This window comes from Chlorocebus sabaeus, chromosome 15, assembly GCF_047675955.1.
Source record: "Chlorocebus sabaeus isolate Y175 chromosome 15, mChlSab1.0.hap1, whole genome shotgun sequence".
NCBI lineage: Eukaryota > Metazoa > Chordata > Mammalia > Primates > Cercopithecidae > Chlorocebus > Chlorocebus sabaeus.
Window position 1 is genome coordinate 49,509,095 of NC_132918.1, and position 13,692 is coordinate 49,522,786.

At 35.3% G+C, this 13,692-nt stretch overlaps 1 protein-coding gene across 2 annotated transcripts in view; it reads right to left on the reverse strand.

Annotated features, from left to right (window-relative positions):
- Positions 1-13,692, reverse strand: part of RASA2 (RAS p21 protein activator 2) — a 122,989-nt gene that overhangs the window by 85,177 nt on the left and 24,120 nt on the right. For both annotated transcript variants that reach the window (XM_073023552.1, XM_073023551.1), the window contains exons 2-4: positions 13,084-13,201; positions 9,286-9,389; positions 1,826-1,920 (exon numbers count right to left, since the gene is read on the reverse strand). In XM_073023552.1, coding sequence (XP_072879653.1) covers positions 1,826-1,920; positions 9,286-9,389; positions 13,084-13,201 — 317 coding nt within the window. The remainder of the gene's footprint in view (positions 1-1,825; positions 1,921-9,285; positions 9,390-13,083; positions 13,202-13,692) is intronic.

Consider the following 13,692-nt stretch of genomic DNA (forward strand, 5'->3'; position numbering starts at 1 on the left):
CAAAATTTTAAAATGACTATATTGTATCTAATAGGTAACTGCCACTTCCACAATTTTCATTTTCATAGATGAGATATGTATCTCTCAAATATGTACATATACATGCACATATGCATATATATGTGTATATCTATAAACATGCATACCCATGCGTATGTAATGCGTGTATATATACATATATATGCATATATGTATATACGCACACATATATACACCATCAAATAAAGGCTTGTGTCCCTGTGTTAATCTCTAGTACCATCTCCAAGAATTCTATAGAGTATTCTATATAGAATTCTACCTTTTGAGAGCTGGAACTCTTAAACTGTTTAGAAAATTTAAATAAAATTCATAAAATTTATGAGTTTCATAAAATTTAATGGTTCATAAAATTTCAGTTTAAATGTTCAAAGCCTTTTCCTACCACGCCTTTTGTTAAAACTATTAAAAGAAACACTGGTACTTTAAAACTTACATATCTGCCTTTGGTAAGGGAATATTAGGGAAATAGCCACCAGACTGACTGGTGGTAAACAGACAATATTTTACATCTGATAGCATTAACAGCTTTTAAACTATCCTTACAGATATTTCACTTAATTCTCAAAACCATATAAATCAAATATGGCAACTTCTATTCCCACTTTATAGAAATGAAATTCAATGTCATTTAAGTAACTACATATAAAAACTAGGACCTAAGTTTTCTGCCTTTTAATTTAAACCCTTTCCACTTCTTCACATTGCTTCTCACATGGATCATTTACAATACTGTACAATTGGGATTTGAATAATAGCTACGGACATACGGAAAGACAAGAATATTAAAACATGGCAAAGTAGGTTAAACAGGAAAAGTATGTTATATTTTGCAGTTAAGAAGGGGTTTTAGTGCATAAATACTTAAGTTTTTGAGAATTTAATAATTAATCAGAATGCTTGAGAGATTATGAGGAAATGGAGACACAGGCACTTATTTGCAAATTATCTGTGGTGTGGGTGTAGCACTTTTTTCTTGTCTTAAACTTCTGTTTGAGTCACAGTGGCAAATTATAACTTCTTTTAGAGAGGAAGAATCCTGCTTGCAATTATGCCCTCGGGAAATGGTTTCACAATCCTTACCATATTTTAAAAATAAATAAGGTTACAACAAAAACCTTTTAGAGAGAAATAATAATTTCTAAGACAGAGCAACTCAGATTTTCTAAAAACAAATAGAAACTTCAGCTACATGGCTAAACACTTCTTTACTCACAGAATCTGAAAAGGGTCTCTTATTTTGGCAAAAAGAAAAAAAAGATTAAAGAGTAATGATACCCTTTCAAATAAAAAGCAAGGTGAACAACAGGAAAGGGTGGGTGTGGGAGTGAAGGCTGTGCACAGTGGGCTCAGGCAGGGTTTAAATGAATAACATTTCCCCAAGTCCAGTTTACTAGAGAGTAAACAGAGAATCCTGATCAGTACAGACAAAATCAGACTTCCAGGGATTCTTCCCAAAGTCAGAGTTAATAAAACACATACTTTCCCTTAAAACTTTTCCCCTCAAAGACAAAATAATAATTTGTTATTGTGATTCAAACAGAAGGTAAGAAAGAAATGCCCTAATCTCCCCAATTCTACACATATGCATATACATGAGCATTATTCTTGAAACAATATGACAAAGCCATTACCTTCCTGTTCTATATTACCCAAAAGTCTACAATATTTGATGCCAGAATTCAAAATAAGGTATAATATGCTCTATTTACATGAACTAGTTTAATTAGTTCATGTTTTACTCATTTCCTGTGACAATCTCTTATATTACATAAGCCTTAATATTTACCTGAACCTCTGAATTGGAGTCAACAGGCTGTAATGAAAACCAAGTTTCTTTGCCACTGTGATGACACAAGTCTTCTTTTTTGATGGCTACTTTTCCTACAGATAATAAGTAAAACAATATAAGAAAACATGCTTTGTATAATCCTAAGACTCATTAGCACTGTTTTATATAATACTTTATAGAAAATATTTTAAAATAATTTGTACCTATCGACATAAAAATAATTTTTATAAAGCATTTTTTTCTACAATTTAAAGAATGAAAAAGTATCTCATTTCTCCTTGCCCCTTGGCAGACCTTTGTCTGGGTCATTTTGAATCAGGGGATTAGATAAAACCTCAGTTGTATTTACATGTAACTGCATTTTTTTAGTACTTATTCAGATTCATGTTTTTACCCAGAGTACACTCATTATAAAAAGCAAGGTACAATGGTAGTGCAAACTAATCTTCCCAATTTTTTGACCCTATGAACAAATGACATGTTTTAGTAAGTTTTGAGCAGATGTATCTGCATTTAGCAAGAGTTTATAAATTCCAATTAAGAGAAAAGGAAAAACAATATCATACATCATTAACAACAGTGAAAACTGACTTGAAAATTATGGGAGATCATAACAATTTTATTATTAAGAGTTTAGTTTTAACAAAACATTGCAAACACTGATCATGTTGCTACAACACATACAAAAATTAAGCCAGTTCTCTAAAGAGTTTAAACCCTCTCAGAGGAAGATACAGTACAAAGAACAAAGTAGTATGAGAGGAAGAAACAGAAATGTTCTTATAATAAAGTATTTGCCATCTTGGTACAAAACATTTCCTTCCTCAATTCAAGTTTTAAGAAGTAGACACAGTTTTGCATAAGACGGACGATTTATTCCAGGATTCTACACAAAAGTTTCAACAAAGGATATATAAAGTTAAAAGCACTTTCTTTTGTCAAGTAAGAATTTTCATTTTGTATGCCCTAATTCTACTTTATTTCCTTGTACTTATGACATACCTTGGTCTTTTAGTTCAACATTTGAAATCTTTAAGAAAATTGTAAAGAAATTTTTCTGTCAAGATATGTCAACTTTTGTATATCAAGTGAAAAGGAAGGAACAGGAAAACAAACAAAAATTATGCTTAAAATTTTATTCTGGAATTAGATAGTGGTGATGGTTACACAACTCTGTGAATATACTAAGGCCCCCACGACATCATATACTTTCTTTAATTTAAAAGATATTTTAATTCACCCAAGCCATTAGTGCTGGAAAAAAGGAAAAAAAGATGTATTCTGAAATAATTTCAAACAGAGAAAAGTTGCAAGAAATGTACACCAAAAATTTTCATATTTTCTACTCATTCCCCTACTGTTAACTTTTATAATGTTTCTCTTCCTCTAACATATATAATGATTCTTTTTCTGAACCACTGAAAAGCAAATACAATGTATACCTCAAAAGGGTTAATTTAATGGTATGTGAATTACATCTCAACAAAACTGTTATTTTTAGAGTGTAACCACATTACAGTTTTTGATAAGCTTCTCATTCATGTCTTGGAATTAAAACTATAAAGACAACTGATAGATCTAATTTTAAAGAAAATACTAAAGTACACAGCTATATTTTATTAAAGAATGGTGACTGTATTAAAAAATACAATCAAAGGAGGCCTATTGTAAATTCATCTTTATATGTTTATTAATACATGAAGTGAAAACACAAAATTTTAAAATAAATTGGTCCTGATAACAAATACATATCTTCCCAACTTTCTTTTGAATACTTGGGATAAAATGTAATTTGAAGATCAAAATCTTTATGTGAATATATAGCATTTATAGTTCATTCAAATCACATAGAAAATGACACTAGGGAAATCATGCATTTTAGTTCTCCTCTGGCTAAATTTAAGATAAAAATGGTGGGAAAACAGAAATTCTTATAGTATTAAATACACAGATTAAAAGCCAAATATAAAATTCAGGCACTAACTAGAATACTCAAATATTCCTTAAACTGCAGGAAGAATTTAGGTTAAGAGACAAAATCATACAAATCTCTGGATATGTTTTATCTATGAATTGTATCAAATTCCTGGCAAATCCATATACTACCAGGAATGGCTTAGGATATAAAATTATGACAAAGTATTCAATATTGCACGCCACAAGTGATTACCACAATTTTATCAAGTAGTCCTAATTACCACTGATTCCACACCAGATGTAAATAAAATGTTAAAGCAATGCTAACAGTTTGATACTGAAAAATATATATGTACATACAGAAATACAGCTATACATCCTATAGCTGAAGTTCTTACCTTTTGAGAACCATTCCCCTCCCTGTAAGAATTTTTGTAACTATGTATCTTTTATGTCCTCTCCCCAGAAAAAGGCACAGATAATATCTGGCACATAATTTTAAGACAGTTTACTTACCATCCAGAAACCAATCAGTAGACTTCTGGTGAAATTTCTACTTTACAATTTCCATAACTTTTAGTTTTGCATACAATTTATGAATATGTATATAGATGTACATATGTACATACATATAATACATGCAAACATCACTAAAACAAGTCCCAAACTCAAAAACAGGGTTTTTTACAAAGTTTATTTAGGAGTTTACTGGTTTGACAAATTCATTCCCTCATTCAACAATCACAATGGCACTGTGTTATTTGATTTCCAGGCTTCCCTAACCACACTCTATTTAACTAACAATGCTGCTAAAAACTAGAGTAGAAATTTACCTGTCCTACTTACGACTCACTACTCTCAGATCACTGTAAATACTTCTCATCTGTCACAGATGCCTTCCCAAAACAGAATCCTCTCTTAGTCAAACAGGTAATATATTCTAAAGCAAGCTGCCTCCTCCTCCTATTCCGCATCTTGAGTATCATGACATTCACTGTCACTGAAGAGTTGAATGTTTCTTGTCCTATGAGAGGGAAACCCTTCTCTGACTAGCTGCATAAATAAGCCATTTATGAGTTGAGAATACTCTGTAATTTTATTGCCAGCTCTTATTCTTAAGTTCCTTTTTAAGATGTCAGTTTCCGATATGTAAAGATCTAGTTGCATGAGGCTAGTTGGCCTGAAGAAGCAGGAAAGAAAGAGTACGTGATCCCGCAAAGTTAGAGAAAATGACATATAAGAATGGCACAGGAAAATAAGAAAAATATTTGAAGTCATTAGGTAGCAGGATACCTACAACATGTCCAGCACTTTATTAGGTAATATAACATATAAAAAGAAATATACATCATCAGCCCAAGGGAAAAAAATAGGGAAGGGGGAGAGGGGAAGAGAGACAAAGAATGAAGGAGGAAAAAAGGTGGGAGGATAAATGAGAAGGAAGTACGGGAGAGGGAAAAGAAAGGGATGGGGAAGGAAGGAACAAGTTTCTGAAACACAAATAGAATTTTAAAAAATGCCTCATGATTCTGATTTGTTGTTTTATCACTAAACTGGCAGGCATTAACAGTAAAAGGTAGACAGCCCGATACAAAGGAAAGGGCACTGAACTGAAAGAAAAGCCAGCATTTACTGAATCTCTACCAGGTAGGAGACATTCTTAAATATTTTCTTGTTTAATTTTCCTACCAATCTTGGAGGTAGAGGGTATAATCACCATCTTACAGATGAGGAAAGCTGAACAATATTTTTAAACTTGCCGCTAACAGGTGCTGAAGTCAGATTTCGAAACCAAAGTATGCCTGTTTGTGTTCCTTCCAACACAAACACTAATTCCATAACCTAGTGTCAATTCTGTTGCTTATTAGCTGTGCAATCTTGGGTGAATTACTCAAACTCTACATCTGATGTGGCTGCTCTGCATTAGAATGACTTTTAATGATCTTAAAAACCTTTTTTGTGCCTCTAATAGTCCCAAAGATGTATGTTTAATGTTTACTATTTTCTTTTATTTATGTATTTTTTAATTTAATTTTTTTTTCGAGACAGGGTCTTGCTTTGCTGCCCAGGATGGAGTGTAGTGGCATAATTACAGCTCACTGCAGCCTCAACCTCCTGGGCTCAGGTGATCCTCCCACTTCAGCCTCCCAAGTAGCTGGAAGTACTTTTTATAGCTGGTCCCAGATGGCTAATATTTATAGTTTTTGTAGAGATAGGTTTTTACCATGTTGCCCAAGCTGGTCTTGAACTTTTGAACTTAAGCAGTCCAACAGCCTTGGCCTCCCAAAGTGCTGGGATTATAGACATGAGTCACTGTGGCCAGCTGTTGATTACTATTTTAAACAAAGTTAATCCATTATTTCACCAGCTATGAAATTACTAACTTCAAAAAAAAATCAAACACAGCTGGATGCAGTGGTGCATACCTGTAGTACCAAGTACCTGGGAGGCTGAGACAGGAGGATTGCTTGAGCCCAGGAGTTCAAGTCCAGCCTGGGCAACACAGTGAGACTCCCGTCTCTTAAAAAAAAAAAAAAAAAAACAAGAAACAAACGTCCCAACAAATCATTTAAAGTTAGTACTTCATTTCCTCACTGTCCTGACAAACTCATGGACAGAAAGCGCTTAAAACCAAACATATACACACCAGATGCTGTATTAGTTCCTTAAAATCAGACAAAGAAACACGAAAGGAAATGAAGGAACTGTGGGCACAGAAACCACCTTTGTTGATCATTAAGTAAAAAAAGCATTTTTAGCTTTCTAATACCATTTTTCAGTAGCATTTTCTTGCCATCAGTAAATACTATGTTACCCTTGGGACCCATTTTTAGATACAAGATATTCTTAGAAATTTCAGCCTGATACAATTCACCAATTGGCAAAATCCCGATAGTCCTGTTCCTACTTGAGCACTAGTGGAAATGGCTAAAAGAGGAGATAAAAACAGTGACAGGCCGGGCACGGTGGCTCACGCCTGTAATCCCAGCACTTTGGGAGGCTGAGTTGGGCTGACTGCCTGAGCTCAGGAGTTCAAGACCAGCCTGGGCAACACAGTGAAACCCCATCTCTACTAAAATACAAAAAATTAGCTGAGTGTGGTGGTGTGCGCCTGTAGTCCCAGCTACTAGGGAGGCTGAGGCAAGAGAATTGCTTGAACCCAGGAGGCGGAGGTTGCAGTAAGATGAGATCATGCCACGCCACTGCACTCCAAGCTGGGCGACAGAGTGAGACTCCATCTCAAACAAACAAACAAACAAACAAAAACAGTGACAAATGTTACTGCCTATATAAAAATGAAATAGGACCAGAGGACTGAACAAATTCTGGCAGATAGTCAACAGCAGCATTTAGAGACAACAGCAGCACTTCAAAGACTTAGTGTAGGAGGTTTCAATAGATACATTTTGGTCTTTGTGGTAGACTGGTATATTAATGGCCTCCATAACTCCTGGTATCTACACCATTGTGTGGTCCCCTATAGCAATGACCCTAATACAATCACAATGGCACTGTGTTATTTGCTTTCCAGACTTCCCTAACCACACTGTATTTAACCTCAGCTCACTGCAACCTCTGCCTCCGGGGTTCAAGTGATTCTTCTGCCTCAGCCTCCCAACTAGCTGGGACTACAGGTGTGTGTCGCCACGCCAGGCTAATTTTTGTATTTTTAGTAGAGATGGGGTTTCACCACATTGGCCAGGCTGGTCTCGAACTCCTGACCTCGTGATCTGCCCACCTTGGCCTCCCAAAGTGCTGGGATTACAGGCATGAGACACCGCACCTGGCCAAATAATTCTTAATTTTTTAAGCTGTAGGAGACTTGATCATGTTTCAAATAAAAAAGAAAATGGAGATGAAATTTAGGACACTAGAAAGAGAATAATAAATGTAACTTAGACCTCTGCCTATGATTAAAATACAAAGATAGTGGTGCAAAGATCAGGAATGTGACACATATGTGGCTAGTTAGCTTTGTTCTAGCTCATGCCCACAGATCACACTCCAGTCTGATAATTATTTAAGAACTGTATTTATTGGCCAGGTACAGTGGCTCATGTCTGTAATCCCGGCACTTTGGGAGGCCAAGGCGGGTGGATCACGAGGTCAGGAGATTGAGACCATCCTGGCTAACATGGTGAAACCCGGTCTCTATTAAAAACACAAAAAAAATTAGCCAGGCGTGGTGGCGGGTTCCTGTAGTCCCAGCTATTCGGGAGGCTGAGGCAGGAGAATGGCATGAACTCAGGAGGCGGAGCTTGCAGTGAGCTGAGATCATGACACTGCACTCCAGCCTGGGTGATAGAGCGAGACTCCGTCTCAAAAAAAAAAAAAAGAAATATATTTATTGGTCACTGATATGGTTTGACTCTGTGTCCCTACTCAAATGTCATGTCAAACGGTAACCCTACTGTTGGAGGAGGGGCCTGGCGTAAGGTGACTGAATCATGGGTCAGACATCCCCTTGCTGTTCTCATGACAGTGAGTTTGCATGAGACCTGGTTATTGTAAAAGTACGTAGCGCTTCCCAACTCTCCTCTCTCCTGTCAGCCATGTGAAGATGTGCTTGCTTCCCCTTTGCCTTCCACTCACGTAAGCTTCCTGAGGCCTTCCAGAAGCAGAAGTCATTACAGCCTGAAAAACTGTGAGCCAATTAAACCTATATTCTTTATAAATTACCCAGTCTCAGGTATGTCTTTATGGCAGTGTGAGAATGGACTAATATAGTGACTAATACAGACAGGAAGAAAATGTATAAATAGATTAAAGTGAATTATTACTTCTATTAAAAAAACCCCAAAAACAGATGTTCTTTGAAGGATCAAAACTGCAGTCTTTCTATAAAAACATTATTTGAACCACTAAACAAATACTTATCCAACATTACTAAATGTAAGGTACTCTGTAAGAAAGAGTCCCTGCCCAGCCGGGCATAGTGGCTCATGCCTGTAATCCTGACACTCCGGGATGCTGAGGCAGATGGATCACCTGAGGCCAGGAGTTTAAGACCAGCCTGGCCAACACAGTGAAACTCCATTTCTACTAAAAATACAAAAATTAGCTAGGCGTGGTGGCACATGCCTGTAATCCCAGCTACTCAGGAGGCTGACACAGGAGAATCACATGAATCCGGGAAGTAGAGGTTGCAGTGAGCCGAGATCACACCACTGCAGTCCAGCCTGGGAGAGAGAGCAAGATTCTGTCTCAAAAAAAAAAAAGAATCCCTGCCCTTTTAAATATCACATTTAACTAGAGAACTAATGAATAAGCATAATGAGTACCATGGAAAGGGAACAATCAGGTATTATAAAAACATATGACATAGTGACTAGGGGAGCTGCAAAGGCCTCCCTGAGAAACTGTCATATAAGCTGAACATACAAATTAAAAATGAAATTTCACAAATGAACATGTAGTCTACAGAAAAAGATTACAGATGTTCAGCATATATTATTCTGCAGTTTTCAATACTATACTAAGAGAACGAATGAATATAAACATTAACATTGTGATTAAAGACAATTATGAACAGTACATACCTATACGAAGATCTCTTTGTAAAACATTCTTATCATAAACATAGAAAGACAAATACTGGAAAGTTCTTGGAATCTCAAAGTAAAATTCTTCACTGAAAAATGGGCTAGAAAGAAAAGGAAAGCTCATTACTTCAAATAATATAAAACAATTAAATAATAATTAATATCACCTTCAATAATAATAGTATAAATACTCAAATAATATCACTTTTTTTTTTTTTTTTTTTGAGACAGTCTTGCTCTGTCACCTGGCTGGAGTTCAGTGGTGCGATCTCAGCTCACTGCAACCTCCAGCTCCAAGGTTCAAGCGATTTTCCTGCCTCAGCCTCCTGAGTAACTGGGACTACAGGTGCATGCCACCACGCCCAGCTAATTTTTGTATTTTTAGTAGAGACGGGGTTTCACCATGTTGGCCAGGATGATCTTGATCTCTTGACCTCATGATCCACCCGCCTCGGCCTCCCAAAGTACAGGGATTACAGGCATGGGCCACTGCTCCCAGCCAAATAATACCACTTTCAATAAGTTAATGAAATGATGGACTAAAATGCTATTGAAAAGAACTTGAAAAGCCCCGAAATAATTATCAATGCTAAATTTCAACTAAGTTCTATATAAACCAAGCTGAACACTGAGGGGATCTAAATTGCCAGTATGAGTTCTGAACAAATAGCTTTTCAGCAGTCCTGTGGATAGAAGATACAGTAACTGCCTGGGGTCATGCTCACCTAAGGTGGACCATTTGAGAGCTGAGAATAGTGTCATTCATACCATCCTTGTCTTAGAAATGTGTAAAGTTGTATTATTTACAATACATAAAACCTAAAACAGCTAATGTTACGTGAAAGGTTACTTCAAAATATTTTTTTTTAATTAAAATAAGCTATTTAAAAAAAATTAAAACATGCTATTTTAAAATCAACTTTAAAAATATTTTTTAAAAATTAAAACAAGCTATTTTTAAATCAATTTTATTGAGGTATAAGTTACACACAATAAAAATCCAATTTAAAGTATAGAGGTTGATGACTTCTGATAAATTTATACAACTGTGTAGCTTCCACCCCAATCAAAATACAGGACACTGCTATCTCCCCAGAGAGTTCTCTTATGCCCCTCCTTCAGTTACCCCACCATACCTGCCCCAACCTGTGATGTGTTTTCTATCACTATAGATCTATCCTAAAATCTCACATAAATAGAATCATATAGTATGTATTCACATCGAGCTTTGTTCATTCAGCTTAACGTCTGTGAGATTTTTTCGATGTTGTTGTGTACATAGTAGTTCAACTGTTTTAACTGCTGCATAGTATTCCATTGCATTCCAAATCCATTCTCCCAGTGATGTTATTTGAATTGTTTCCAGTTTGACCTATCAAAAGTAGAGCTGCTATGAACATTCTTATAGAAAGCTTTTTCTAGACAAATGCTTTTGATTACTGAGAGTGCAACTGCTGAGTTAAAAAGTAGGTGAATGTGTAATTTACAAGAAACCGTCAAACTTTTCAAAGTGGTTGTACTGTTTTACATTCCTAACAGCAATGCTCCAGTTGTTCCATATCTTGGTACTGAGAGTCCTTAACTTTAGCTATTCTAGTGAATGTAACATGATAAATGTATACACCTATGTAATCCCTATCTTTAAAAGCAAGATATAAAACATTTTTATCTCCCCAGAAAGTTCCCTTGTGACTCTGTAATCACTCCCACCATATTCTTACAGGCAACCAGCGATACGATTTCTATCACTGCAGATTATGTTGTAGAATCTATAGTGACAAAAATGGTTTTAAATTGATTTCTTGATGACTAACAACGTTCAATACGTTTTCATATGCTCTTGGCCATATCTTTTCTGAAATATCTGTTAAAGTATTCTCCCCATATTTTAAATGGCCATCTCTCTTCTTTTGAGTTATTAGGATTTTTGTTTTTAAATAAATTCTGGATACAAGTCTTTTGTCAGAATACTTTCTCCCAGGTGTGGCTTGCCATTTAATTTTCTTGACAGTGTCTTAAAGAAAAGGAGCCTCTAAGTTTGATAAAATCTAATTTACCAATTTTCATCTTTTATAATTAGTAGTGCTTCTTGCATTCAAAGTAAGGAAACTTTGCCCATTCTCATGTTGCAAAGCTTATTTTTATAAGTTCATTTTAAGAAGGTCATTTTGATATATTTATTCCTCTATGATTCTTCTATGAAGATGTGAATCTCTGAAATGATAGTTTCTTTTGTCAAGTGCACCTCTTTCCTGAGAAAGTTTAAAGAACGCAAAGATTCTCTAGAAATATCACTATGGAATGCAGTGTCTTTACGATGTCATAACTAAATGAGAAGCTGAAACATAAAGTAAAACACTCCTACAGAAGTCATATCTGATCTTGTCTAGAAAACAGTTGGTTCAGTCTTTTAGTTGTTAAAATGCCTGGTGAACTTTTGTCACTGTATTTTTTCCCTTCAAATGTAACCAAAATAAACTTTTAAAAGGTGATCTCACAAAGTAACTAGAGTCTTCTAATTAATTTCAACATAGAAATCAATGCAAAAAGAACTATTAGGTCAAACACATGATATGAAAGACAAGTGTAGGTATTTATCTCTTTGCATTATTTTATAAACAATTATAAATGCAGAATTTCCTTTATATATTACATCCACATTCAAATATTATGTTTAAAGTACATTCTAAAGCCAAATAATAATATGAGAATTAAGACTAAAGAGTTCAAGTTTACTACTTGAAATGTTTTTGGGCTACTGAAGTATTTTCAGTTTTATACAATACCTTTTCTAAGAAGAACTCGACATTTAAAATTATAAAAAATGAAAATAAAGACATAAAAGGAATCTTCAAAGGCAAATGTAAAAGAAAGATGTTTTTAAAAAGGCATCAAAAACAGATCCCTAAAATACAACTGACCAAAATATGATTCAATATTTCATCCACCACGTGCTCATTCCAATAATACCCCACACCTTGTTTTTTTCTTTTGTTTTTTTTTTTTTTTCCTGAGATGGAGTTTCACTCTTGTTGCCCAGGCTAGAGTCCAATGGCATAATCTTGGCTCACCGCAACCTCCGCCCCCTGGGTTCAAGCGATTCTACTGCCTCAGCCTCCCAAGTAGCTGGGATTACAGGCATCCAGCACCACACCCAACTAATTTTTGTATTTTTCGTAGAGACAGGATTTCACCATGTTGCGCAGGCTGGTCTCGAACTCCTGACCTCAAGTGATCTGCTCGCCTCTATCTCCCAAAGTGCTAGGATTACAGGTGTGAGCCAACGCACCCGCCTCCTTATTTTGACTTTTGTCTCTGAACAAGATTCTCAGCACAGCTCTGCACCAGAATTATGTTCACATTACTACAGTGCAGACATGGTATATTCCAATTTTATGAATTAGAATTTAATACGATACTCTCAAAGGGCAATTACACTTTCAAAGATGAGACATCTATCTGAGAATTCATTCCCCGATAATGCACTAATAAATTAAGCAACTTGTATGAACTTTAAGTAACTTATTCTTTAGATAAATAAAATAAACATGTACTTTGAGAAAAGTTCAAACGAATAGGCAATATCTAGCCTGTCACATGAAAAAAACTTTTCTTCAGAAAACAAAGACAAAATTAGGAACAATTAAGAGGAAGACAACATTTTGAGACGATGAAAAGCCACATGAAAGCAAGCACTGTTTCTATCTTGTCTTCCTGATTATTATAATCTGGAAAAGGCATAATATTGACCAATCTATATAGTAAAAATCATAATTTACCAATTTTTCTACCAACCTTAAAGATTTTTCCACAACTTGGGTACGATAAACTTCTTCCTGGTCCAAATTAATGGTACAGAAACAATCTCTCATTTTGTGGGGTCCAAGATATGGCAATAAATTTTTTGCTTCACCTGTTGGCACAAAATTTGAAATTGTTATTAAATATCATGAACTGCTTCATACTAAGCCTTATATAGGATGACTTCAATCTGAAACAACATATTAATGTGGCACAGAAAAAAAAAACCACTAGTGATTAGAGAAAGATCAAGTTGGTCTAAAGGAGACTGGCAAGAGTGAAGGGAGGGGTTGTGTATAAAGTGACTTGAGATTCCTTTTTATATTATGTAATTGCATCCCCACTCCTATGAAAGGGCAATCCCTCTACTTGTGCTCTCTATCCCATCCCACCAGTGCTACCTCAAGGACTTTACTCCACAATTAATCTTTCTTTCCTGAATCACCATTAATTTTCCTCTCCAGTAGATCATTCCCATCAGCATATAAACAATGATGGGAATTTCTCAACTTAAAAAAAAACACCCAAAGAAAAGAAAAGAAAAAAAACTTCTTAAAAGCATCATCTCTAGTCATTGTCTCTTCTTTCTTACCTTCCATTTAT